The sequence below is a fragment of the Nerophis ophidion genome, linkage group LG17, assembly GCF_033978795.1.
Source record: "Nerophis ophidion isolate RoL-2023_Sa linkage group LG17, RoL_Noph_v1.0, whole genome shotgun sequence".
In the NCBI taxonomy this organism is placed as follows: Eukaryota; Metazoa; Chordata; class Actinopteri; order Syngnathiformes; family Syngnathidae; genus Nerophis; species Nerophis ophidion.
The window spans coordinates 18517061-18544037 of NC_084627.1; the positions used below are offsets into that span (position 1 = coordinate 18517061).

At 40.5% G+C, this 26977-nt stretch overlaps 1 protein-coding gene across 5 annotated transcripts in view; it reads right to left on the reverse strand.

The window, feature by feature from the left end:
• Positions 1-1700: 1700 nt before the first annotated feature.
• fam78ab (family with sequence similarity 78 member Ab) overlaps positions 1701-26977 on the reverse strand; it is a 28857-nt gene continuing 3580 nt past the window's right edge. For 2 of the 5 annotated variants that reach the window (XM_061876435.1, XM_061876434.1), the window contains exons 2-3: positions 25667-25974; positions 1701-12904 (exon numbers count right to left, since the gene is read on the reverse strand). In XM_061876435.1, the coding sequence (XP_061732419.1) occupies positions 12379-12904; positions 25667-25929 (789 nt within the window). In that variant the 5' untranslated portion in view covers positions 25930-25974 and the 3' untranslated portion in view covers positions 1701-12378. Of the gene's footprint in view, positions 12905-25666; positions 26011-26977 lie in introns of those variants that run through there. The other 3 variants (XM_061876437.1, XM_061876436.1, XM_061876433.1) reach the window with 3 other exon arrangements.

Sequence of the window (26977 nt, forward strand, 5' to 3'; positions counted from 1 at the left end):
TTTAGGGATTTCAACATCTACGGTCCATATCATCAAAATGTTCATAGAATCTGGAGAAATCACTCCACGTAAGCGGCATGGCCGGAAACCAACATTGAATGACCGTGACCTTCGATCCCTCAGACGGCACTGTATCAAAAACCGACATCAATCTCTAAAGGATATCACCACATGGGCTCAGGATCACTTCAGAAAACCACTGTCACTAAATACAGTTGGTCGCTACATCTGTAAGTGCAAGTTAAAGCTCTTCTATGCAAAGCGAAAGCCATTTATCAACAACATCCAGAAACGCCGCCGGCTTCTCCCTGCCTGAGATCATCTAAGATGGACTGATGCAAAGTGGTAAAGTGTTCTGTGGTCTGACGAGTCCACATTTTAAATTGTTTTTGGAAATATTCGACATCGTGTCATCTGGACCAAAGGGGAAGCGAACCATCCAGACTGTTATCGACGAAAGTTCAAAAGCCAGCATCTGTGATGGTATGGGGGTACATTAGTGCCCAAGGCATGGGTAACTTACACAAGGCATGCGGTAAAAGTAAGCATGCGCTAATTATTTAAAACCCCTTCTCACTCCGGCGCTTACCAAAGGCATGCGGTACAAGTAAGCATGCGCTAATTATTTTAAAACCTCTTCTCACTCCGGCGCTTACCAAAGGCACGCGGTAAATTTAGGCCTACGCTTATAAATTTGAGTGTGATGTAAGGAAACCATCACGAAAAGCACATTTAGTAATAAAAAAAAACGTTTTTATGGTCTTACCTTTACTTATAAATGAAGTCCATGCGCAGCTCCTTCTGATCAAAAGCATCGATAACTGGTTTATAGAAGTCTTCCTTATCTTTCTTCAGTTTTAAAAGTCTCTCTGTCTCGATGGAGATTTTCCTTTAATACCTCCTGCTTCGATTGAAAGTCCAGTTTAGAAAACTGTTTTATTTTAGATATGAAATCCTCCATGTTAAAAGTGTTGTCACTTCTTCTGCAGCCAAGTTGTCGCAAGAAAGATCACTACCATCCTCTACCACCAGGAGGCGGGAGTCATTTAATGACTCATATTTGACACACGCAGCTACGGCATATTAATAAAACATAGCTGCTTACTGTTCTTTTTAGAATATTCAATAGCTTGGACCTTAAATCCTACTGAATAGTTCTTAATATTCTTCCCTTTATGCGATTTCAAATGATTGAAATCAGCCTCCTCCATTTTGAAAATGATGACAGGTGAAGTGTCACTCGTGACGTGACGAGTTTGACCCGGTGGAAATTCTAGGCAGGCGCATACTATATACTTGGCAGCAATTCAAGGAAATACAGTAGTCCAAGTATTATTATATGTTGGATTAATTTTCCCATAATGCATCAAGGTGGTGCAATACGAGAGCTAGATCCAAAATCCTGCAAATAATAATTGGTTCCGCCTGCATCAATATGCTAACCTCAGAGTTTGCAATGGCGAAGGTTTGGTCCAAGGATTCTTTCGCTCTATTTGTCCTCCCTTTTAACGGCTCGTTTTTTTTTTCCCCCCATCCTTTCTGGCGTGCAACAAAGAGGAGATATAAATAGAGCGGCGACATCTTATCATCCCAACCCTGTAGAAGTCGGCCCCTGCATGGCGTGCGCTGGGTTCGGGGCCCTCGGGCTTTGGAGTGTTTTCCATTAGGAATACTTTTGTCAAACACCATCAAAGACATCCCACGTATTTGGAGCATTTATTCATTCATGAAAAAACCTGTTATTTGTACATCGAGTTGCCCTCCGGAGGACACTTTTGTGCATTTTTCACAGTTTTGCATAATAATCATCAGATCCTTTTCAAGTATGGGTTTAAAACGTAAAAGCTGCATTTTTTTCATTTATTTTTTTACCAAACCAAAGCCAACAAAATGAGAAATAGACTCTATAAAAGATCAAAATAATCAAGGACTACAACAAGTGAAAGTAAGTCTTTAGAAGTACACACTATAAGCATTATTTGGGGGGGCATGGCTCAGCGGGTAGGGCCAAAAAAACCTGAGGGTTCCTGGTTCGAATCTAGCTTCCGCCATTCTAGAATAGAATAGAATGGACTTTATTGTCATTATATTTGCATATAACGAGATTAAAGACTCCAACTTAAGGTGCGGTAGGAAAAAAACTAACAATTGAAATAAACAGACTACTATCCAATACAATAATAAGCAATCCTGTAGTCCAATCCAATTCTAATGGCTTCTATTGTGTCCAAGTGTAAGACACTTAACCCACTTTGCTCCCACTGCCACCCACACTGGTCTAAATGATAGTAGGTTTCTAGAAAGAAAGCAATATACACTATATTGCCAAAAGTATTTGGCCGCCCATCCAAGTGATCAGAATCAGGTGTCATAATCAAAAAATGTAAAATAAAGAAATAAGTCACTTGGCCCGGCCACAGGTGTATAAAATCAAGCACTTAGGCATGGACACTGTTTCTACAAACATTTGTGAAAGAATAGGCCGCTCTCAGGAGCTCAGTGAATTCCGGCGTGGAACTGTCATAGGATGCCACCTGTGCAACAAATCCACTCGTGAAATTTCGGATGGACGAGCCTGGGTTTGGAGGTTGCCAGGAGAACGGAACATTTCAGACTGCATTGTGCAGGGTGTGGACTTTGGTGGAGGAGGAATTATGGTGTGCGGTTGTTTTTCAGGAGCTGGGCTTGGCCCCTTAGTGAAAGGAACATTGAGTGCTCCAGGATACCAAAACATTTTGGACAATACCATGCTGCCAACCTTGTGGGAACAGTTTGGAGGAGTCTGGTGTGGAGGAACTTGACTGGCCTGCACAGAGTCCTGACCTGACCCCAATAGAAACCCTTTTGGATGAATTAGAACAGAGACTGAGAGCCAGGCCTTCTCGACCAACATCAGTGTGTGACTTCACTAATGCGCTTTTGGAAGAATGGTCGAAAATTCCTATAAACACACTCCGCCATCTTGTGGACAGCCTTCCAAGAATAGCTAAAGCTGTAATAGCTGCAAAAGGTGGACCGACATCATTTTGAACCCTGTGGGTTAGGAATGGGATGGCACTTCGAGTTCATATGTGAGTCAAGGCAGGTGGCCAAATACTTTTGGCAATATAGTGTATATAAAATTCCCTTCACATTAATAGAGCCTTCGTAAATGTCATTATTTATAAATCATATTTTCAACATGAATACTCATTGATTTTCTGTTTACAAGCAAAGTTATACATTTTTTACTCATTATTAAGCTCATTTATACAATACTTAACGCTTGCATTTTAGTACTTAAATGGTTAATTCAGCAAGTATTACATCATTGACAAACCTTTAATTTAGGTATTGTCAACAGTTTGTTAGACTATTTAGACCAAGGGTTCTTAGCCTTTCTGACCTGGGGGGCCCAACTTTTCCATTACAGAGGAGCTTGGGGCCCACTCTGATATTAAAACTGAATTTGTAATCGTACTCTTGATTTTAATCGTATTAATAATTGTATATAACCTACTCACAGTTTACAACCCTGTCAAATGATGTTGCGTCAATCACAAAGATTGTCGAGGCTTAGGCCAGCCTGATTACAAAAATGAACACAAATCAAATATACTGCAAAAAGATGGGACTGGTGAAAAATATAAACATACAATTGTTTGAAATAAAATAAAGATGAAAAGGTTTTCAAATAAACTGCCAAAATTTAAATGCAAATGAAAATACAGATTCACCACTTTAATCATATTTTTTGCGCTTGAGAAACTTCTCTGACTTTAGTTTCAAACTTCTGTTTGTTTGATATACACCGTTACTGCCCCAAGTGGCGGAAAAGTGTATTGCAACGTTGCACAGCTGAGAAACAAGATATTTGTGGCCCAACAAAGTGTTAAGAAATACTGATTTTGACTTTGTATGTAAATAATTTATTTCATTATTATATATATAATTTACAATTGGCTAACATAGTTAACATATAGCATGTCAGAAACATGCTTTGCAAATGATGATTAATGCTTTATAATGTGTACTTATTATAAAGGGTTACTAAAGTAGGATGTGGGACAGCTTGGGAAAAATAAAGAAAACCTTTTTTTTTCCAACCTGCAATGCTATTTTCAGTTCAGGCAAAATTGATTGGTGAGCAGAAAAAAAAAGTGTTGTTGGTGGAGTAAGGGAGACCCCATAACTGTGGGGAGAGGATGGTCACTTGTGTGGAAAAATATTTTCTTCATAGAGCCTTAAGCAAGATGTAGTAAAAATAAGTGTCATGTAGATTCAGTTACAACATGTCAAAATAAAATAGGGCCTTTGTTGGGTTGTTTGCGTTCCAAACCCACAAAAACACTTTTGGCCGCGATCCATTTGGCAACAAGTCGTTTTTCCGCAGCTCATTGACAAAAGCACCGGTAGCGTCTCTGACGGTCCTCTCCGATAACGCCACGTTTAAACCCCGCCGCCGCTGGCATGTGAGTGCGTGTTTTTAGGTCGTCCGGATCGCTCACGTGCGGCCCTGACTTGATGAATGGCTTGGCAGGGTGACAACACCATCAGATACCACACACACACACACACACACACACACACACACCGGCCCTTTAGGCCGTCGATGTGTGTGTCCCCGTTTTATGACAAGGACGTAACCTTCCCGCCCCCAATATGGGAATGTGTGTGTTCTGGCAATGCTGACTTAATGGGGACATCGCTCTGTTTACACAGTCACTTTTAGGGGACCTCTGACGGTATGGGGACAAAAAAAAAAACGGTCCCCTAAAGGGAAACCTTTATAATTAATAGTCAGATCCATTCTGAAGAGGCCCAAGTGATTTTTAAGTTTGGGCCCAATTTTTTATAAATGGTCCTCAGTAGTCACGTATAAATTTGTGTGAATTATGAACAATTATTTTACCTATTGCCTCCACAACCTGTAGAAAGGGAGGTCCCCATAAGTCATGAACAACAACTTGGTCCCCATTCCAAGTGATAACCTGTGTGTGTGTGCGTGTGTGCGTGTGTGTGTTCTGGCAATACTGACTTAATGGGGACATCGCTCTGTTTACACAGTCACTTTTAGGAGACCTCTGACGGTATGGGGACAACAAAAAAAACAGGTCCCATAAAGGGAAACCTTTTTAAATGATAGTTGGATCCATTCTGAAGAGGCCCAAGTGATTTTTAAGCTTTGGCCTATTTTATTTTTTAAATGGTCCTCAATAGTCACGTACAAATTTGTGTGAATTATGCACAATTATTTAAATTTGGTCCCCATGAACCATATTTACTCTTTTTCCCCAGGGTCCTCAGTAAGTATGATCAGCACATTACTTCATCAATCCAGAGATTTAAAGACGTGTATGAGCTAACTGAGCAGTGGCCATTTTACCTATTTTTTTTATGCCTCAACAACCTGTAGAAAGGGAGGTCCCCACAAGTAGTGAACAACAACTTGGTCCCGATTCCAAAGGAATAACCAGTAAATGCAGTAAGTGTGTGTGTGTGTGTGTGTGTGTGTGTGTGTGTGTGTGTGTGTGTTCTGACAATGCTGACTTAATGGGGACATCGCTCTGTTTACACAGTCACTGTTAGGGGACCTCTGACGGTATGGGGACAAAAAAAAAAACAGGTCCCATAAAAGGAAAACCTTTTTAAATGATAGCCAGATCCATTCTGAAGATGCCCAAGTGATTTTTAAGCTTTGGCACATTCTTTTTAAATGGTCCTCAGTAGTCACGTACAAATTTGTGTGAATTATGAACAATTATTTAAATTTGGTCCCCATGAACCATATTAACTCTTTTTTCCCCAGGGTCTCCAGTAAGAATGATTAGCACATTACTTCATCAATCCAGAGATTCAAAGACGGGCAGTGGCCATTTTACCTAAAAAAAAAAAATGTATGCCTCCACAACCTGTAAAAAGCGTGGTCCCCACAAGTCATGAACAACAACTTGGTCCCCATTCCAAATTATAACCTGTGTGTGTATGTGTGTGTGTGTGTGTGTGTGTGTGTGTGTGTGTGTGTGTGTGTGTGTGTGTCATGATGACTCGACAAAGTAGAAGCCTGTCAGTCAAACTCCTCATCCCGACCTAAATCCCTTCAATGGGGTATTAACTCTCACGCACACACACTCGCACACACACATGTTAAGGTTTGATTATTTGGCATGGAGTCTCCTTGATTGCTGCACCCTCCAAGGAGCGTAGTCCCAGCCCCCATTACGGCGCACGCGTCACTTTTGTTCGGAAAACGAGCTCCCATCGCACTAATCTTTATTTAGTGCCACTCAAAACGTGACACTGGCTAACCCTCGAGACCCCCCACCCCCTTCCCGCTCCCCGCCATGCTTACACAACATCATTTTTTTTATGGTTTGATTACTTAATGACACACGTACAGTAAGTAATTTTTCTAAACATTGATTTAATTCTGTCCCATTTGGGCCTCCATAGTGAGCATGCTACCAGGAAGTAAGTGGTACAAGTGGTAGCAGGTGTGAGAGGGATACACAAAAGCATAAGGATGCCCAGAAAAAAACAACTTTTCTTATAGAGTTACCGATTTAACGAGGTGTGTTTTCTCCGTAAGGACGTTGTTGTGCGTTTTTCCCCGCAGTTGTGTTTTGTGAAGTTATGTGCGTTTTGGACGTTTTTGCATTATTTTCCCCTTTCTACCCTCGCGTCAAATGTCGGATTTTGCAGCAACATTCCTAAAAAGTTGTCGACTCACTCTCCCGAGATGCAGGCAGGGAGAGGTTTGATTGGTTAGATCAGTAACTGTAGAACCGTGGTATGGTACGCGGGCTTCATCTAGAGCATGGGTGTCAAACTCTGGCCCGCGGGCCAAATTTGGCCCGCCGTGTAATTTCATTTGGCGCTTGAGGCAATATCAAATTAACATTAGAGTTGGCCCGCCGCTGTAACACCACATTCACCGCTAATACTCATACTCGTCAACCCTCCCAATTATCCCGGGAGACTCCCGAAGTTCAGTGCGCCTCTTGAATTTCTCCCGATTTCCACCCGGACAATAATATTGGGGGCGGGCTGTAAAAGCACTGCTTTTGGCGTTCTCTACATGTCGCCACGTCCGCTTTTCATCCATAAAAACAGCGTGCCGGCCCACTCACATAATATATGCGGCTCTTACACACACACACACACACACACACAAGTGTATGCAATGCATACTTGGTCAACAGCCATACAGGTCACACTGAGGGTGGCCGTATAAACAAGGTAAACACTGTTACAAATATGCGCCACACTGTGAACCCACAGCAAACAAGAATGACAAACACATTTCGGGAGAACATCCGCACCGTAACACAACATAAACACAACTGGACAAATACCCAGAACCCCTTGCATCACAAACTCTTTCGGGACGCTACAATATACACCCCCGGTACCACCAAACCCCGCCCGAACTCAAACCCGCCGCCGAAAAAAGGCATTAAATTTGTGTTTTTTTTTTTATTTGACATGCCATTGATATTTTTTAATTATTATTATTTGAAACTGGATTTTGCATGTCACTATAAAGTTAAATAAGCCTTGCTTGTTCAATATTCAATGCAAAACTTGTTTGGGTCCCTATTAAAGGGTTGATTTGTTCAACCTCGGCCCGCGGCTTTGTTCAGCTTTAAATTTTGGCCCGCTCTGTATTTGAGTTTGACACCACTGATCTAGAGGTACGCCAAAGAATCACTACAGTTTTGATTTTTTTTCCTATGTGCAAACACAGTGTTACTGTTCAAACTGTGTGTAATGTACACTTATGCAGTAAAACCTCTGCCATGTTTTTAACACACACTTAGGCCTACTGTGCTACTGTATTTTAATGCTGATACTTGGAAAGCCAGGTTTTTTTCTGAGGTTTTCCTTTATGGAAAAAAAAGTGTAAGGACCACTGCGTTGCATTCAAGTGCCGCTCAGGCAGATTCCATTGGCCAAAAATGTGCAATGCCAAGCATAATTTGCTGAATTTGCATAACTGTCGCAAAATATCGTGACATGACCCATGTGAGTGCTTCCGTGGCCCCGATGTGTTTGACACCTGATTCCTCTGAGATTGGTAGGTTGGGAGTTCAAAGCCCGGCCGAGTCATACCAAAGACTATAAAAATGGGACCCATTACCTCCCTGCTTGGCACTCAGCATCAAGGGTTGGAATTGGGGGTTAAATCACCACAAATGATTCCCGGGCGCGGAACCGCTGCTGCCCACTGCTCCCCTCACCTCCTAGGGGGTGAACAAGGGGATGGGTCAAATGCAGAGGACTATTTCGCCACACCTAGTGCGACAATCATTGGTACTTTAACTTTAACTCACATGTGCCATCCCGCCTCTATGGGCGCTCCAACTCCAAAGGACAGCAAACCTGGTGCCCTTCCTTCTGTATCAGTCCTGTTTCCACAGAACAGTGGCGGCATTTAGAAAAAGCGACAATCCCGCGCAGCCTCAGCTAACCTTTGCAAGCCCAACCAACCCGGGCGACACCTTCGGCCGAGACCTTTCACACACAAGCTTGGCTTGGCACGGTTCAGTCCTTGAGGGGCATCCAAGTGATCTAATTATGTCAGGAGTCTCCCCGCCAGCCCTTCTTTTCTGAAACTCTCATCGGGGTGGCAGTGTGAGTCTCTTTCTCTATTTTCACAGTTTTTATTTGTTTTAACTCAACGTACTCATCTATTACTTATTGGGTATTGTGTTATTGTTCTGCTTAGCACCATTTAAGTTTGCAACACCATTGGTTTGTCAGGACATTATTCACTATTCACTGATGATTCCTTCCTTGCAAATTCCACATACTTTATGGACGCCATCTGCTCCACCTTATTTGTAAGTGTGTGTGTACGGCAACTATCCCAGCTGTATTTGAGTGTACTCTTTGCCTGCTTTTCTAGTCTTTTTTTGCCCTACATTTGCATAGTACTTCTCCAAAGATAGGAGTGTTGAAATGCTCAGCAGCAATTTAAAAACAAGATGAGAATGGCTTGTTTTGTTACTTTGGGGTTTCAGAGCCTCAACACGAATGATTAAATTACAACTATTTCTGTCCACTTTTGTCACACAAAGGAAGACTTGAGTCCTATTTTTAAGTCGTTCAAGTTGCCAAAGGGTTATTTTGTGCTTTTAATGGAGACAAGCCCCTTTTATTCTTACTATGGGAGGTAGATTTTATTTACATAGCGCTTTTTCTCTTCTGACTCAAAGCGCTTTACATTGAGACGACAAATACATTAAGCTACATCTACACTGGTGTGGGTGGCACCGGGGTCTTGTCCGATGACACAGATGGCGGAAGCCGAATTAGAACCAGGAACCTTCAAGTTTCTGCCCGCACACAATGTCATTATTTTGATGCTGAAATCAAGGGTTGGACCCTTAATCTTAATTTTTAATTTTCGCAAGATGGATTTGTTGTGGAAGCAAACGCTTCTTGTCTTGAACCACTGCACACTTCAGATGACATTTTTAGGATCATTGATTTCTGCTCACGGCAATAATTTTTGAGAGCCAACAGACACAATGAAACATCACATACTGTGCAATGTCTGCTGTCATTAGAATGCAGACTGTTAGGATGTTCATATGTTCCCATTTAGATGAAGAATGACTTTTAAGGGGATCTGAGCAGCCCTTTGAGATACTTGTGATCAAGGGCTATATAAATAAACTTTGGTTGATTGATAATCTTCACCAAAAAAGGAGGGGTGTGGGGTCTTTTTGTGTTTTTGTTGCTATCTTCGGGTCCTTTTCGGGCTGTCAAAGTGTACCAACTTGTCGGAATACCTACTCAGACTTCTTCTGTCCATGAGAGAAGCATGATTTAAAAAAAGTTAAAGTACCAATTATTGTCACACACACACTAGGTGTGGTGAAATTATTCTCTGCATTCGACCCACCCCCTGGGAGGTGAGGGGAGCAGTGAGCAGCAGCGGTGGCCGCACCCGGGAATAATTTTTGGTGATTTAACCCCCAATTCCAAACCTTGATGCTGAGTGCCTAGCAGGGAGGTAATGGGTCCCATTTTTATAGTCTTTGGCATGACTTGAACTCACAACCTACCGATCTCAGGGCAGAGACTCTAACCACTAGGCCACTGGTCTACAAAAAACTTCCAGGGTGCAGGGAAGCAAGGAAACAGCAAACCACTCATTGATGTAAACATAAGGACACAGTAATGATCACGTCACCGCTATATATAATTTGTCTGTGTTAGCGCTTATAATAACAATATCACTAATACTTGGTGAATATTCAAGTTACGAAATGTAAATGGGGTATTTCTGGCGCTTTTTGAATGATTATTTATAGAGTTTTTATGGGGGAACAAGAGGACCTCCCATTGGCTCCGCTGTAAGTGGACTTTATTTACAAGTTAGAATGCATTAAAAAAAAAATCCATCTGTTGTCATGTCTTTCTTAATGATTGTGAACGATAGGCAAAATTGCAGTTCCCCTTTCAGGCAAATAACCACGAAATTTGATGAACACAAGCAGCTGAGATAGGCTCCAGCACCGCCCCGCGACCCTGATAGGGACAAGCGGTAGAAAATGGATGGATGTTTACAAAATGGTACGCAAGATTGGTTGGCAAACATGACCAATCACTACAGGCTGAAACTTTAACAAAGAAAAATACACGCCTATTAATTTAAAGGGGCGGCAACTTAAGGGTTCCTGGTTCGATTCCGTCATCCGCCATCCTCGTCACGCTGTATGAATGTTTGGTGGTGGTCGGAGGTAGGCGCTAATTAAATAATTATTTTTAAATTAATTAAAACATTGCAAAATAGTTGTATTTGTAAATTGAGAAAAACGTTGGTGTCAAACGTTGCATCCACAAAATTCAACTGTCAAATCAACAATGTCACAACCCGACATTGAGTAAACGTCAAAAAGCACGTTGTTTCAACGTTGTGTTTGTGTTGTAGAATATTGGTTGGCAAATGACCAAAATTTAATGGTCAAATCGACGTCAGAACCAAAAATTTATTAAACATCGTCAAAAAGCATTGTTGTTCCAACGTTAGGTTTGAGTTGCTCAACGTCAAGTTTTGTACGTCATACTTGCCGACATTGAGACCTCCGAATTCGGGAGATGGGGTACGGGGGTTTGAGGTGGGCATTGTTTGGTGGTAGCGGGGGGTGTATATTGTAACGTCCCGGAAGAGTTAGTGCTGCAAGGGGTTCTGGGTATTAGTTCTGTTGTGTTTATGTTGTGTTACGGTGCGGATGTTCTCCCGAAATGTGTTTGTCATTCTTGTTTGGTGTGGGTTCACAGTGTAGCGTATATTTGTAACAGTTTTAAAGTTGTTTATACGGCCACCGATCTGTATGGCTGTTGGCCAAGTATGCTTTGCATTCACTTAGGTGTGTGTGTAAAAGCCACATATATTATATGACTGGGCCAAAACACTGTTTGTATGGAGGGAAAGCGGACGTGACGACAGGTTGTAGAGGATGCTAAAGGCAGTGCCTTTAAGGCACGCCGCCAATATTGTTGTCCAGCAGTAAATCGGGAGAGATTCGGGAGAATGGTTGCCCCAGGAGATTTTCGGGACGGGCACTGAATTTCGGGAGTTTCCCGGAAAAATCGGGAGGGTTGGCAAGTATGCTCTACGTTGTTTCAACATATTGTTCTTGCTGGGTTACCGCCGTGAACAAATAATGGGTTTTCCGCTTTAGAAATTGAATCTATTGTCCTTATTAAAGGTGTTAAGGTGAATCTCTATGGAATTTGACAAACAAAGTGTGTGTAAAATTTAAAAGCGCGATCAAGCACGACTAATTGACCACAACCAATAGGGGGCGCCACAAAGCCGTTTGGCCCATGGAATGTCCTCATTCATTTTTTTACATGACAGTTTAGCGAATTAAACACTAACTTTCTTTTTTAAGTTGCAAAAGCTTCAACTTTCTTCCCTTTAACAACAAGTTTCTGTTACGGACCCACAAATGCGGCACCGGAAAAAATGCAGAGAAAACACGGACGGGGGGCAAACAAAAATACTGCATTGCACTTAGTTTAAGGCTCAAGGGTTTCGGAGTAGAGAAAGCGATGTAAATGTAAGGCAGCATGGATTTGAACATCTTGCGTTAGGCTTAAAAAAAAAAAAAAAAAAGGATCCGCACACTGACACGCAAATACAAAAGTGGACACTCGCAGCTTATGAATAAAAACAAAAAAAATTAACGCTCAGTCGTGGTGACTGAAATAATAGAAATCCACACAAACCTAAACTGAAGTCACTGACTTAATTTCGCACAGTGAGACCCGACCCCGATTCAAGGTAGAATGGTTGTGGTTTTTTGTTACGTCCCTAAAGTCATCACAGCTGGTGTCGATTTTTAACATAAAAAATGATGTTCCAGCATGGAAAGTGTGCGGTCAGTATTTAGGTGGGATGACCAACACAGGGTCCCCGACGTCGGGCCGCCACATGAGCAACTGCGCATCGTTGGCGTTGGGCTTGACCATGGCGTTGGACGGGATGGGCTCGTTTTTGCCTAAAATCTGCGGCTGTTCTTGGGCGAACGGCTCGTCTAGAGCCGCCCTTTGACCCAGAGGCTTCTCCGGGTCCACCTGGATGTGAAGCCGCATCCTCCAGCGGATGGTCTGCAGCACCACGGTTTCCGAGGTGGCCTGGTTGATGGCCACCAGCCAGGTGGTGAAGCTCTGGTCTCGGCGGATGCCGCTGAGCTGAGGTGCGTTGCTGTCGCAGACCGGCACACCCCAGGTGACACTAGGGTAGAAATTGTCATTCATGCTAACGGTGAACTTGCTTTCCTTCCTGGTGGGACCTACGATGGTGCAGGTCTCCGTGGTGTTCCCGTACCAGGGGTAGTTGACACCGTCTGAGTCGCTGATGGCCTGGATCTTTCCATCGCGGAGATCAGGGAGCTCCCAACTGGACCTGAAAAAGACAATGATGTGGATTTACACCAAAAAGGTAACTCCAATTCCTTCCTTGATTATTTACCTGAGCTACTTTATTCCAAAGGTCTGAGACATTGACGCAACAGAACAAGTCTATTTATCTCTAAACCCAGAGAGTTCAGTTCAAAACTTTGGCACGCTTTCATTATATAGAGCAGAAGTTCTTAACCGTTTTGACCTCAGGGCCCAACGTTTCCACTCCAGAGAGTTCCGGGGCCCCCTCAAAAAGCAAAACCCAAAACCAGTGACGTTGGCACGTTGTGTAAATTGTAAAAGAAAAATAGAATACAATGATTTGCAAATCCTTTTTAACATACAGTGTGGCAAAAAAGTATTTAGTCAGCCACCGATTGTGCAAGTTCTCCCACGTAAAATGATGATAGAGGTCTGTAATTTTCATCATAGGTACACTTCAACTGTGAGAGACAGAATGTGAAAAAATAAAATCCAGGAATTCACATTGTATAAGAATTTATTTGTAAATTATGGTGGAAAATAAGTATTTGGTCAACCATTCAAAGCTCTCATTGATGGAAGGAGGTTTTGGCTCAAAATCTCACGATACATGGCCCCTTTCATTCTTTCCTTAACACGGATCAATCGTTCTGTCCCCTTAGCAGAAAAAACGCCCTAAAGCATGATGTTTCCACCCCCATGTTTCACAGTAGGTGTGGTGTTCTTGGGATGCAACTCAGTATTCTTCCTCCTCCAAACACGATGTTTGTTTGACATTGTCATTACTGCTACTAGTGGTGGGAAAGTGTATTACAACTAAGTACCAATCCAGGCCATACGGACTACAGCTGTGAAACAGCTAATTTTTGGCAGCACTCTAGGGTTCGCTGGTGGCCCAACAATGGTAAAGAAAAACTGTTATGGAGGATCTTTGACCCAGCTGACATAACACTAGGCTGACGATGCCAAGCAAGCATGCGACTAGAGGAAGCAGGGAGAATTCAGGGAACTTGGATTTCTAACTGTAGAATCACCAAAGTTTTTGAACTTTTCAAAGACATCAAGGGACTGGACAGATATAAAAGACAACATCTTGGCTACAAGGAAAATGAAAGCCACAAACCACAAGAGAATGATGCTATCTGAGGGAACAAAGTCATGACACGTTATTGTCGCTGGTTTCTAACAATTATTTAACAACAATTGAGGAGTCAATTCAGAATGGAAAATCCGATTAAAACCGATTCTTGCAACGAATGACATCAAAGTTTTTCAAAAAAAGAATCCAGGTTATAAAAGTTACTGTTGTCAGCTGACACATGACGTACAGTACAGGCCAAAAGTTTGGACACACCTTCTCATTCAATGCGTTTTCTTTATTTTCATGAATATTTACATTGTAGATTGTCACTGAAGGCATCAAAACTATGAATGTACACACGTGGAGTTATGGACTAAACAAAAAAAAGTGAAATACCTGAAAACATGTTTTGTATTCTCGTTTCTTCAAAATAGTCACCCTTTGCTCTGATTACTTTTTTGTACACTCTTTCCATTCTCTGGATGAGCTTCAAGAGGTAGTCACCTGAAGTGGTTTTCACTTCACAGGTGTGCTTGAAGCTCATCCAGAGAATGCCAAGAGTGTGCAAAGCAGTAATCAGAGCAAAGGGTGGCTATTTTGAAGAAACGAGAATATAAAACATGTTTTCAGTTATTTCACCTTTCTTGTGTTAAGTACATAACTCCACGTGTGTTCATTCATAGTTTTGATGCCTTCAGTGACACTCTACCATGTAAATAGTCATGAAAATAAAGAAAACCCATTGAATGATTAGAAGGTGTGTCCAAACTTTTGGTCTGTACTGTGTATATATGCAGAGTCAGTTAAGTGTGGGGGAAACTACACTACAATATAAAAATAAAAACTTGTGCAATTGTTTTTTTAGAATAACCTTTTAAAATTCGGTGATATAACAATTCACATCCAAATTGTGATTTTCATAAATTCCAATTCTATATAAATTCCGAATTTTCAAATATTATGTTTCTAAAGTGCAAATGCAGCCTAAATATTTTTTGGGGGAAAAACTTATCAAAACAAATTAAAATTCATAGTAATTTTTTAAAAATACATTTTGTTTCTTTTAAAATAAAATAACGTGTTTAAAATGTAAATTGATTATTTCTGGGCACCCATGTTAATCATTTGTAATGCCAATTATAACAATATTAGGCAATCATTGATTGTTGGCTGTCTATCCGTGTTGGCCCTGCGATGAGGTGGCCACTTGTCCAGGGCGTACTCCGCCTTCCGCTCGAATGCAACTGACATAGGCCCCAGCACCCACTGTGACCCGAAAGGGACAAGCGATAGAAAATGGATGGATAGATGGATGAATGTTGTCTGTCTGTCTGTGTTGGCCCTGCGATGAGGTGGCGACTTGTCCAGGGTGTACCCCGCCCTCCGCCTGAATGCAGCTGAGATCGGCTCCAGCACCCCCCCGCGACCCCGAAAGGGACAAGGGGTAGGAAATGGATGGATGGATGATTGATACATTTTTTTATAGGTTGATTTTACATTTCTGTTGGATTTTTACTCAACAATGTTTTATTGCTCTCCAATCTCTACTGGTTTTAAATCATTTCATTTTCTAGTAGTTATTCTTTCACATTTCAATGTATTTACACGTACAGAGTGCTACTGTCATATAGAGGATCTTTGACAGCAGTTTCTGAAAAACAAAACTCATACATTTTATTTGTATTTTTTACTTTAATCATAGCTCATTAGAAAGCACGTGGTCCTTTATTGACAACTACATTGTACAACACAGCAACACCAGTAAGGAATAAACCACTCAGTCAGCATGAATACTAGTTATGAGTTCGATCCTGCTGCTGTACCAATCATGGTTCATCGAGTACGGTAACTAGGGTCATACTGAACCAAACGGTACCGCTTGGTGGAAATATGACAACTTCTTGGTCACGACAACAAGAAAAGACTCAAGATTCCCCTTCATGAGGCGGAGAGTCAGCAGGAGATACGAGTGTGATCACCAGCCACATGACTGCTGCCTGCTTGGCCTCACATCCATGTATTGCGCCCGGGGGTGGTGTGTGTCGAGATTATCACGTCAGGCATAACAATTGCTTGCGTGTGTGTGTGCACATATGAAAACTCATTTAATCCTCTCAAACGGATGCCTCCAAAACAAACTGACATTTATTTTCTCCCCCTTTGCAAATAAGCATCCAAACACTGAAAATATGTTGTGTTCTCTATTTTGAGTTATTTTCCTACACTTAAGCCAACAGAATTCTAATGAGTGATCACTTTTTTTAAGGAATAGTGAAGAGACTCGCCATAATCTGCATCTTTCATTAAATATTAGGGGTGTCCCGACTCAATATCGATCGATATCAGCAAAAAAACAAATATTGGATGATATGAACTTGCATTTAAAAGCGCCGATACACGCAGTCCCGCAGCATCTTTACATGTGCAAAGCTGTGCAGCTTGTTAGAATAAAATAGAATAGAATAGAGTTTTATTGTCATTATAACAGTGAACAGGTTCAAAGAACAATGAAATTGGAGCAGATCTCCTAAGGTGCATACACAATAATTTAGTAATATAAATAGTAAAAAAAAATTAAGAAAAAAAGAAAATATGTATCATATATATGTAAATATCCACACACATGCACATATCCATACATATACCTACAGTGGGGCAAAACAGTATTTAGTCAGCCACCGATTGTGCAAGTTCTCCCACTTAAAATGATGACAGAGGTCTGTAATTTTCATCATAGGTACACTTTAACTGTGAGAGACAATGTGAAAGAAAAAAAAGCAGGAATTCACATTGTAGGAATTTTAAAGAATTTATTTGTAAATTATGGTGGAAAATAAGTATTTGGTCAACCATGCAAAGCTCTCACTGATGGAAGGAGGTTTAGGCTCAAAATCTCACGATACATGGCCCCATTCATTCTTTCCTTAACACGGATCAATCGTCCTGTCCCCTTAGCAGAAAAACAGCCCCAAAGCATGATGTTTCCACCCCCATGCTTCACAGTAGGTATGGTGTTCTTGGGATGCAACTCAGTATTCTTCTTCCTCCAAACACGACGAGTTGAGTTTGTACCAAAAAGTTCTATTTTGGTTTCATCTGACCACATGACATTCTCCCAATCCTCTGCTGTATTATCCATGTATCCATTTTGGTATAAACTCAACTTGTTGTGTTTGGAGGAAGAAGAATACTGAGTTGCATCCCAAGGTAACCATATTGCTAATATATTGTGTACCTAATGAATAGTAAAAGTAGTATGACAAGGACGTAATCGTATGTAGTGCTGTACAGAATTTATATAGCCATTTGGTATATATATACTGTATGTATATATATATATATATATATACATACACATATATGTATATATATATACAGTATATACATACTCATATATGTATATATACACACACATACATATATATATATATATATATATATGTATATATATATATATATATATATATATATATATATATATATATATATATACACATACATACACACACACGTACATGCATACATACACAGCCCGACCCCCGGCCAAACTGTTTTAATCCAATGCAGCCCCGAGTCAAAAAGTCTGGTGACCCCTGTTGTGTACTTGTTTTGTCATAATTAACACTGATTAACTTATTTTTTCCACTTGCATGCCAATTAAAGAAAGTTGTCAATATTGACTGCCTTCCGCAAGCCTGCACTTATATGTGCTCTACAGTGTGTCATCAAAGGGCCAGTAGTTACTTCTGACTTGTTTTTTAACTCCTTTTTACACCCACCATTGTTTAGGTATCGCTTTGGAAAAATTGCCTGTACATATAATAAAAGTTTTATGATGGCCGTCGCTTTTAGGCTTTAGCCTAGATTGGATTACTCACATGCGCATTTTTACGTAAACAAGTGTGTCCCAAAAAGATAACGACGTTCTCGCTGTGTTTAATAAGTGTGTTTAAGCAAATGTTTGCTTGTATTAGCTGCAGGCTTTGACCAAAAAATAATGTAATGTCTTCACAAGGAGAGAGGAGTTGCCTTTGCAAAAAGTGCTGCAAAAAGAGGGCGTCTGCATACCAAATGGCCTATAAATACTGTTCAGCACTACATATGATTACGTCCTTGTTATACTACTTCTACTATTCATTAGGTAAACAATATATTAGCAAGATGGTTACCATGCTGGTTGGTAATATGGCAATGTTCTGGAGAACTTCTTTCTTGAATGATGATTTGCACTATCCAGTTAGTTTTTTTTTTTAAGTGGGAGGATTTCGTGGGTCTAATCTTAGACCTGCAGCGCTCAAACATCCTCTGTCGCAAAGTGTCAAGATAAAACACATTTTTTTAAGCACACTTGCGGTCGCCCCTGTACAGGATGTGAGAAGAACGTCTCTCTGTCGTTTCTTCCTAACGCTCCGAAAGAGAAAATAGCCAAAAGAGCATTGTTACAACACCACAGAGATATTTCTGTCCGTTTCGACACAATTTTAATAAAAGTATATGATTTACTTAGTACATGTATAATAACTGTTGATGCATACTAAAATGACATTGCACAGGCGTGCAAGCAACACATAAACGTTTGCTCAATATTTCTTGGCGTCAAGCACTAAAAACTTGCAGATTCTTCTTGACTGCACAACGTAATTGTGCAATGTCACATAATGAGGATGTAAAAAGTCCCTGAGTCAGCAAGTACTTGAGTGCACTTCTGAAAGTCCAACGCAACATACCACAGTCTGTATACATGTCAAATATCCATCCATTTTCAACCACTTGTCCCTTTTTGGCGATGTGTGGGGTGCTGGAGCCCATCTCAGCTGCATTTGGGCTGTAGGCGGGGTACACAGGGCCAACGCAGATAGACAGACATCATTTACACTCACATTCACACACTAGGGACCATTTAGTGTTGCCAATCAACCTATCCCCAGGTGCATGTTTTTGGTGGTGGGAGGAAGCCGGAGTACCCGGAGAGAACCCACGCAGTCACAGGGAGAACATGCAAACTCCACACAGAAAGATCCCGAGATAAATGACATTAAACCAGAGGTGTGCAGAGTAGCCAGAAATTGTACTCAAGTAAAAGTACTGTTACTTTAGAGATTTATTACTTAAGTAAAAGTAAGGAGTAGTCACCCAAATATTTACTTCAGTAAAAGTAAAAAGTACGTTGTGAAAAAACTACTCAAGTACTGAGTAACTGATGAGTAACCTGTTCGTTTAATGATGACGGCAACAAGTAATGCACAAAAACATAAAAACAGCAATGAACAAATTCAGAGCCAGGAATATCTCTTAAGCAACTAAAACAATAATATATATTAAATATATATTTGGTTTTATACTGTATTGAAAAAAATTTGAAAATGAATTTTACCTTTGCAACCTCATTATACTATTGGCTATGTTATATTCATAAATGTAAGTTTCTCAATACCCGACCTGTTTTTTGTGCCTTTAAAAAAGATTTACAACTCTACATTAAAACACTCTACCTCTAACAACCAAAAAGCTGTGAAAACGATGATGCTGTCTTCCAAATTTAAGTCATTTACTGAGATTGAGTGAGCCTATGGCTTTGCACTTTGTTTATTATATATATATACATATATATATATATATATATATATATATATATATATATATATTTTGCATTCTATTTTAGTTACTTTGAATTTACAAACCCCTGGCGCTGTTTTGTACGGTTTTTATACTGTTTTGTACTGTTTTTGTACTTACTTTGATTACTATTTTCAACTGTTTGTAAATGTTGAAATTTGCGTGTCTTAATGAAATTAAACAATGGATGTCCGCTAACTTTTTGCAACTCAACGCCAAAAAAACGGAAATGCTGATTATCGGTCCTGCTAGACACCGAACTCTATTTAATAATACAACTCTAACATTTGACAACCAAACAATTAAACAAGGCGACACGGTAAAGAATCTGGGTATTATCTTCGACCCAACTCTCTCCTTTAAAGCACACATTAAAAGCGTTACTAAAACGGCCTTCTTTCATCTCCGTAATATCGCTAAAATTCGCTCCATTCTGTCCACTAAAGACGCTGAGATCATTATCCATGCGTTTGTTACGTCTCGCCTCGACTACTGTAACGTATTATTTTCGGGTCTCCCCATGTCTAGCATTAAAAGATTACAGTTGGTACAAAATGCGGCTGCTAGACTTTTGACAAGAACAAGAAAGTTTGATCACATTACGCCTGTACTGGCTCACCTGCACTGGCTTCCTGTGCACTTAAGATGTGACTTTAAGGTTTTACTACTTACGTATAAAATACTACACGGTCTAGCTCCATCCTATCTTGCCGATTGTATTGTACCATATGTCCCGGCAAGAAATCTGCGTTCAAAGGACTCCGGCTTGTTAGTGATTCCCAAAGCCCAAAAAAAGTCTGCGGGCTATAGAGCGTTTTCCGTTCGGGCTCCAATACTTTGGAATGCCCTCCCGGTAACAGTTCGAGATGCCACCTCAGTAGAAGCATTTAAGTCTCACCTTAAAACTCATTTGTATACTCTAGCCTTTAAATAGACTCCCTTTTTAGACCAGTTGATCTGCCGTTTTTTTTCTTTTTCTTCTATGTCCCACTCTCCCTTGTGGAGGGGGTCCGGTCCGATCCGGTGGCCATGTACGTCTTGCCTGTGTATCGGCTGGGGACATCTCTGCGATGCTGATCCGCCTCCGCTTGGGATGGTTTCCTGCTGGCTCCGCTGTGAACGGGACTCTCGCTGCTGTGTTGGATCCGCTTTGGACTGGACTCTCGCGACTGTGTTGGATCCATTGTGGATTGAACTTTCACAGTATCATGCTAGACCCGCTCGACATCCATTGCTTTCCTCCTCTCTAAGGTTCTCATAGTCATCATTGTCACCGACGTCCCACTGGGTCATTATTGTCACCGATGTCCCACTGGGTGTGAGTTTTCCTTGTCCTTATGTGGGCCTACCGAGGATGTCGTGGTGGTTTGTGCAGCCCTTTGAGACACTAGTGATTTAGGGCTATATAAGTAAACATTGATTGATTGATTGATAAATAAAGGTTTATTTAAAAATTTTTTAAAAAATTTGCAGTTAATCATGTGACCGCTTGGCTCTGTTTGATTGGTGAAACGGAGTCAAACGTCACCAGTGACTGCATTTGATTGGTGAAACGCAGGCATGTGATATATCCTACTTTGAAGGTCTGTTTGACAAAACAAAACAAAGCGTGCATTAACAGATCGATAAAAATCAGTAGCGAGTAGCGAGCTAAATGTAGATAAATGGAGCGGAGTGAAAGTAGCGTTTCTTCTCTATAAATATACTCAAGTAAAAGTATGTTGCATTAAACCTACTCTTAGAAGAACAATTTATCCCAAAAGTTACTCAAGTAGATGTAAATGTAGTGCGTTACTACCCACCTCTGCATTAAACCAGATTCACACACCATACATTCGCATCATGGATTCACAGTCATCAGTCTGCCAAATATTAATATTTTGGTTCAGATACCACAAGTCAAGCTCAAAATGAATATTTAACACAATTTGAGATTACAACATGGGCCGTAAGCCAAATGACATTTGTCTATTGCCACACATTTTTAGTTTCCTGTAGATATTATCTTTACTATCTGGTTTGTTGACAAATGCTAAAAATACAGTTCATGCCTTAAAGGTAAACTAACCGGATCGACTAACATTATGGAGTTATTACTGAATGAAAAATTCTGTATGCTTTATCGTTTGGGGTTAAAAACTATGCCATGATAAATGTGTCCAATAGTAAAAAAAAAAAAAAGATAAAAGATACGACAAACAAAATAAAACAAAACTTATAGTAGTATTTGCACAGTCTTAAGGCTGTGCATCAAGTACAAACTGATATTATTAGCACCTGCTTATTGACATTCATAAAGTGCATTAGCGCGCTCTTACGGCTGTGCGTCAAGTGCAAACGGCTGATGTAATTAGCAAGGTACTACAACCGTGCATCAAGTGCAAACAGTATTATCAGCACAATCTCAGGGCCATGCATTAATTGAATTAACACAGTGTTACGACTGTATATAAAGTGCAAACTGATTATTATTCTTATTAGCACAGTTGTGCATCATGCATTAGCACAAATTTAGTCATGCATGAAGTGCAAAATGATATTATTCACATGGTTTTACAACCATACAGCAAGTGAAAACTGATAGTATCATAAACATGTTCTTACAACCGTACATTCAGTGCAAAGTGGTCTGACTGTATCAATTGCAAACTGATATTATTATTATTATGATGAGCACAGTCATGCATCATGCATTAGCACAAACTTACAGTCATGCATGAAGTTCAAAATGATATTTGCATCAGCGTGGTCTTACAAGCGTACATCAAGTGCAAAGTGTTACGACTGCATGTCAAGTGCAAACTGATAATATTATTATGAGCACGGTCGTGCGTCATGCATCAGCACAAACTTATAGCCATGCATGAAGTGTAAAGAGTATTATCAGCACAATCTCGGGGCCGTGGATTAAATTCATTAGCACAGTGTTATGACTGTATATCAGGTGCAAAGTGATTATTAGTAGTAGCACAGTTGTGCATATGCATTAAGTGCAAAATTATATTATTCGCATGGTTTTACAACAATACAGCAAGTGAAAACTGATAGTATCATTAGCATGTTCTTACAACTGTACATCAAGTGCAAAGTGGTACGACTGTGTATCAAGTACAAACTGATATTATTATTAGCACAGTTGTGCATCATGCATTAGCATAAACTTACAGCATGAAGTGCAAAATTATATTATTTGCATGGTTTTACAACCATACAACAGGTGAAAACTGATGGTATTGTGTTTAGTGTGAATTATATTTATATAGCGCTTTTTCTCTAGTGACTCAAAGCGCCTTTACATAGTGAAACCCAATATCTAGGTTGCATTTAAAGCAGTGTGGATGGCACTGGGAGCAGGTGGGTAAAGCGTCTTTCCCAAGGACACAACGGCAGTGACTAGAATGGGGGAAGCGGGGATCCAACCTGGAACCCTCAAGTTGCTGGCACTGCCACTCTACCAACCGAGCAAGTTCTTACAACCGTACATCAAGTGCAAAGTGTTACGGCGGTGCATCAAGTGCAAACTAGATTATTAGCACGGTCTTACAGCCGTGATTTAAATGCAAACGTTTATTATTATTATTATTATTATTATTATGATTATTATTATTATTTTTATTAGCGTGGTCTTACAACCTACTATCAAGTGCAAACTAATAATGATTAGCACGGTCTTACGGCTGTACATCAAGTGCAAACTGACAATATGTTATGGTTAAAGGCCTACGGAAATGAGATTTTCTTATTTAAAGGGGGATAGCAGGTCCATTCTATGTGTCATACTTGATCATTTCGCGATAATGCCATATTTGTGCTGAAAGTATTTAGTAGAGAACATCGACGATAAAGTTTGCAACTTTTGGTCGCTAATAAAAAAGCCTTGCCTTTACCGGAAGTAGCAGATGATGACGTCACCGGTGTGAGGGCTTCTTACATCCTCACATTGTTTTTAACGGGAGCCTCCAGCAGCAAGAGCTATTCGGACCGAGAAAACGACAATTTCCCCATTAATTTGAGGGAGGATGAAAGATTTGTGGATGATGATATTGATAGCGAAGGACTAAAAAAAAATGTAAAAAATTAAAATAAAGTTTAAAAAAAAAGGCGATTGCATTGGGAGCGATTCAGATGTTTTTAGACACATTTACTAGGATAATTCTGGGAAATCTCTTATCTTTGTATTGTGTTGCTGGTGTTTTAGTGAGTTTAAATAGTACCTGATAGTCGGAGGGGTGTGTCCATGGGTGTCTTGACGCCAGCCTCTGAGGGAAGTCACGGCAGCTGCATGGACGGCGCAAGCTCCGCTGATCTCCGGAAAGAGGCGACTTTTTAACACAATTTTCTCACCGAAACCTGCCGATTGACAAGTGGTCGGGAACCATGTTCGCTTGACCGCTCTGATCCATAGTAAAGCTACCACCTCCGGGAATTTTAAACAAGGAATCACTGTGTGTTTGTGTGGCTAAAGGCAACTCCATCTTTCTACTTTGACTTCTCCATTATTAATTGAACAAACTGCAAAAGATTCAGCAACACAGATGTCCAAAATAATGTGTAATTGCGCGATGAAAAGAGACGACTTTTAGCCACAAGTGGTGCTGCGCTAATATGTCCCCTCCAACCAATAACGTCACAAACACGCGTCATCATTCCTCGACGTTTTCAACAGGAAACTCCGCGGAAAATTTAAAATTGCAATTTAGTAAACTAAAAAGGCCGTATTGGCATGTGTTGCATGTTAATATTTCATCATTGATATATAAACTATCAGACTGCGTGGTCGGTAGTAGTGGGTTTCAGTAGGCCTTGAAAGTACAAATGATTGTCACACACACACACAATCTCTGCATTTGACCCATCCCCTTTGTTCACCCCCTGAGAGGTGAGGGGAGCAGTAAGCAGCAGCGTCAGCCGCGTCCGGTAGTCATTTTTGTTGATTTAACCCCCAATTCCAACCCTTGATGCTGAATGCCAAGCAGGGAGGTAATGGGTCCCATTTTTAAAGTCTTTGATATGGGGTTTGAACTCATGACCTACTGATCTCAGGGCGGATACTCTAACCCAGGGGTCACCAACGCGGTGCCCACGGACACCAGGTAGCCCGTAAGGACCAGATGAGTAGCCCGCTGGCCTGTTCTAAAAATAGCTCAAATAGCAGCACTTACCAGTGAGCTGCCTCTATTGTTTAAATTGTATTTATTTACTAGCAAGCTGGTCTCGCTTTGCTTGGCATTTTTAATTCTAAGAGAGACAAAACTCAAATAGAATTTGAAAATCCAAGAAAATATTTTCAAGACTTGGTCTTCACTTGTTTAAATACATTCATTAATTTTTTTACTTTGCTTTTTATAACATTCAGAAAGACAATTTTAGAGAAAAAAATACAACCTTAAAAATGATTTTAGGATTTTTAAACACATATACCTTTTTACCTTTTAAATTCCTTCCTCTCTTTTCCTGACAATTTAAATGAATGTTCAAGTATTTTTTTAATTTTATTGTAAAGAATAATAAATACATTTTAATTTAATTCCTCATTGTTGCTTCTGTTTTTTCGACAAAGAATATTTGTAAAATATTTGTTCAAACTTATGATTAAAATAAAAAATATATATTCTGGCAAACCTAGAAAGTCTGTAGAATCAAATTTAAATCTTATTTCAAAATCTTTTGAATTTCTTTTAAAATGTTTGTTCTGGAAAATCTAGAAGAAATAATGATTTGTCTTTGTTAGAAATATAGCTTGGTCCATTTTGTTATATATTCTAACAATGTGCAGATTGGATTTTAACCTATTTAAAACATGTCATCAAAAATATATATTTATTGTGAGAAATCATTAAGATGATCAGTGTTTCCACAAAGATAAATATCATTAATTATTAATACTAAGTTAAAGGTAAATTGAGCAAATTGGCTATTTCTGGCAATTTATTGAAGTGTGTATCAAACTGGTAGCCCTTTGCATTAATCAGTACCCAAGAAGTAGCTCTTGGTTTCAAAAAGGTTGGTGACCCCTGCTCTAACCACTAGGCCACTGAGCATGTAACTTATTTGACATAGATGTATAGATAAATAGATGATACTCACATCCCTTTGCTGCCGTACGTGTTATAGAACTCCATGTAGTTACAAGCTTGAATCCAACCGACGGTCCACGTCTCTTTACCGGCCACCGGCGGCACCAGGACCCGGGCCTGGGCGCGGAAGTGCGGCGTCCGGTAGCGCAGGACCACACCGGAGGACTCGTCGATGCTGGTGGGGTTGGAGTCGATGGAAGCGTTCACCTCCAGGACCGCGATGCTGTCACGAAAAGTCTTGGGCTTGCACCTGATGCTTTGGATGCAGCCCATGGCACCGGGAAGCAACACAGTCCACAACACGGTCCACAGCAGGTCCTGCGTGTGGGGAGGACGCATGGGAATAGGAGCAAAGTTGATGCGGAAAAAAAAAAGGTATAAACAAAGAAGGTACTGGTTTTTACATTTTTTTTTTAAAGAAAGGGGTATCTTTTGTGATCATGACACCAACTTGCAATCTGCTGCATGCAAGCTAGAAAAATCATAATTAACAATTCGATGTCTCTACCACCAAAATAATCCAACAAAATCACCCACTTGTGATCAGTGACGTGAAGTCAAGGGGGGGCATCATGGAAAGAAAAAATGTTTTATTGTTATATGTATCCAGTGATTATACTATAAAGTTGTTTCCGTTTAACTTCATCCATCCATCCATCCATCCATCCATTTTCTACCGCTTATTCCCTTTCGGGGTCGCGGGGGGCGCTGGCACCTATCTCAGCTACAATCGGGCGGAAGGTGGGGTACACCCTGGACAAGTCGCCACCTCATCGCAGGGCCAACACAGATAGACAGACAACATTCACACTCACATTCACACACTAGGGCCAATTTAGTGTTGCCAATCAACCTATCCCCAGGTGCATGTCTTTGGAAGTAGGAGGAAGCCGGAGTACCCGGAGGGAACCCACGCATTCACGGGGAGAACATGCAAACTCCACACAGAAAGATCCCGAGCCTGGATTTTGAACCCAGGACTGCAGGACCTTCGTATTGTGAGGCAGATGCACTAACCCCTCTTCCACCGTGAAACCCCCTGTTTAACTTCACCAGTTTTAAATTATTTTTTATTCAAAATCGCTTAATTTTCACATTAGCCGTTCAAATACTGAGAATTACTTGCGGTGAGTCACCTCGTCACCGTGGATTGCGCAACGGCTCGGCTAACTGCTGTGAGAAAGTATTGCTATATGAATTATATAATAATAATAGTAATAATTGATTAGATTTATATCGCGCTTTTCTATTGTTAAATACTCAAAGCGCTCACAGAGAAGTGGGAACCCATCATTCATTCACACCTGGTGGTGGTAAGCTA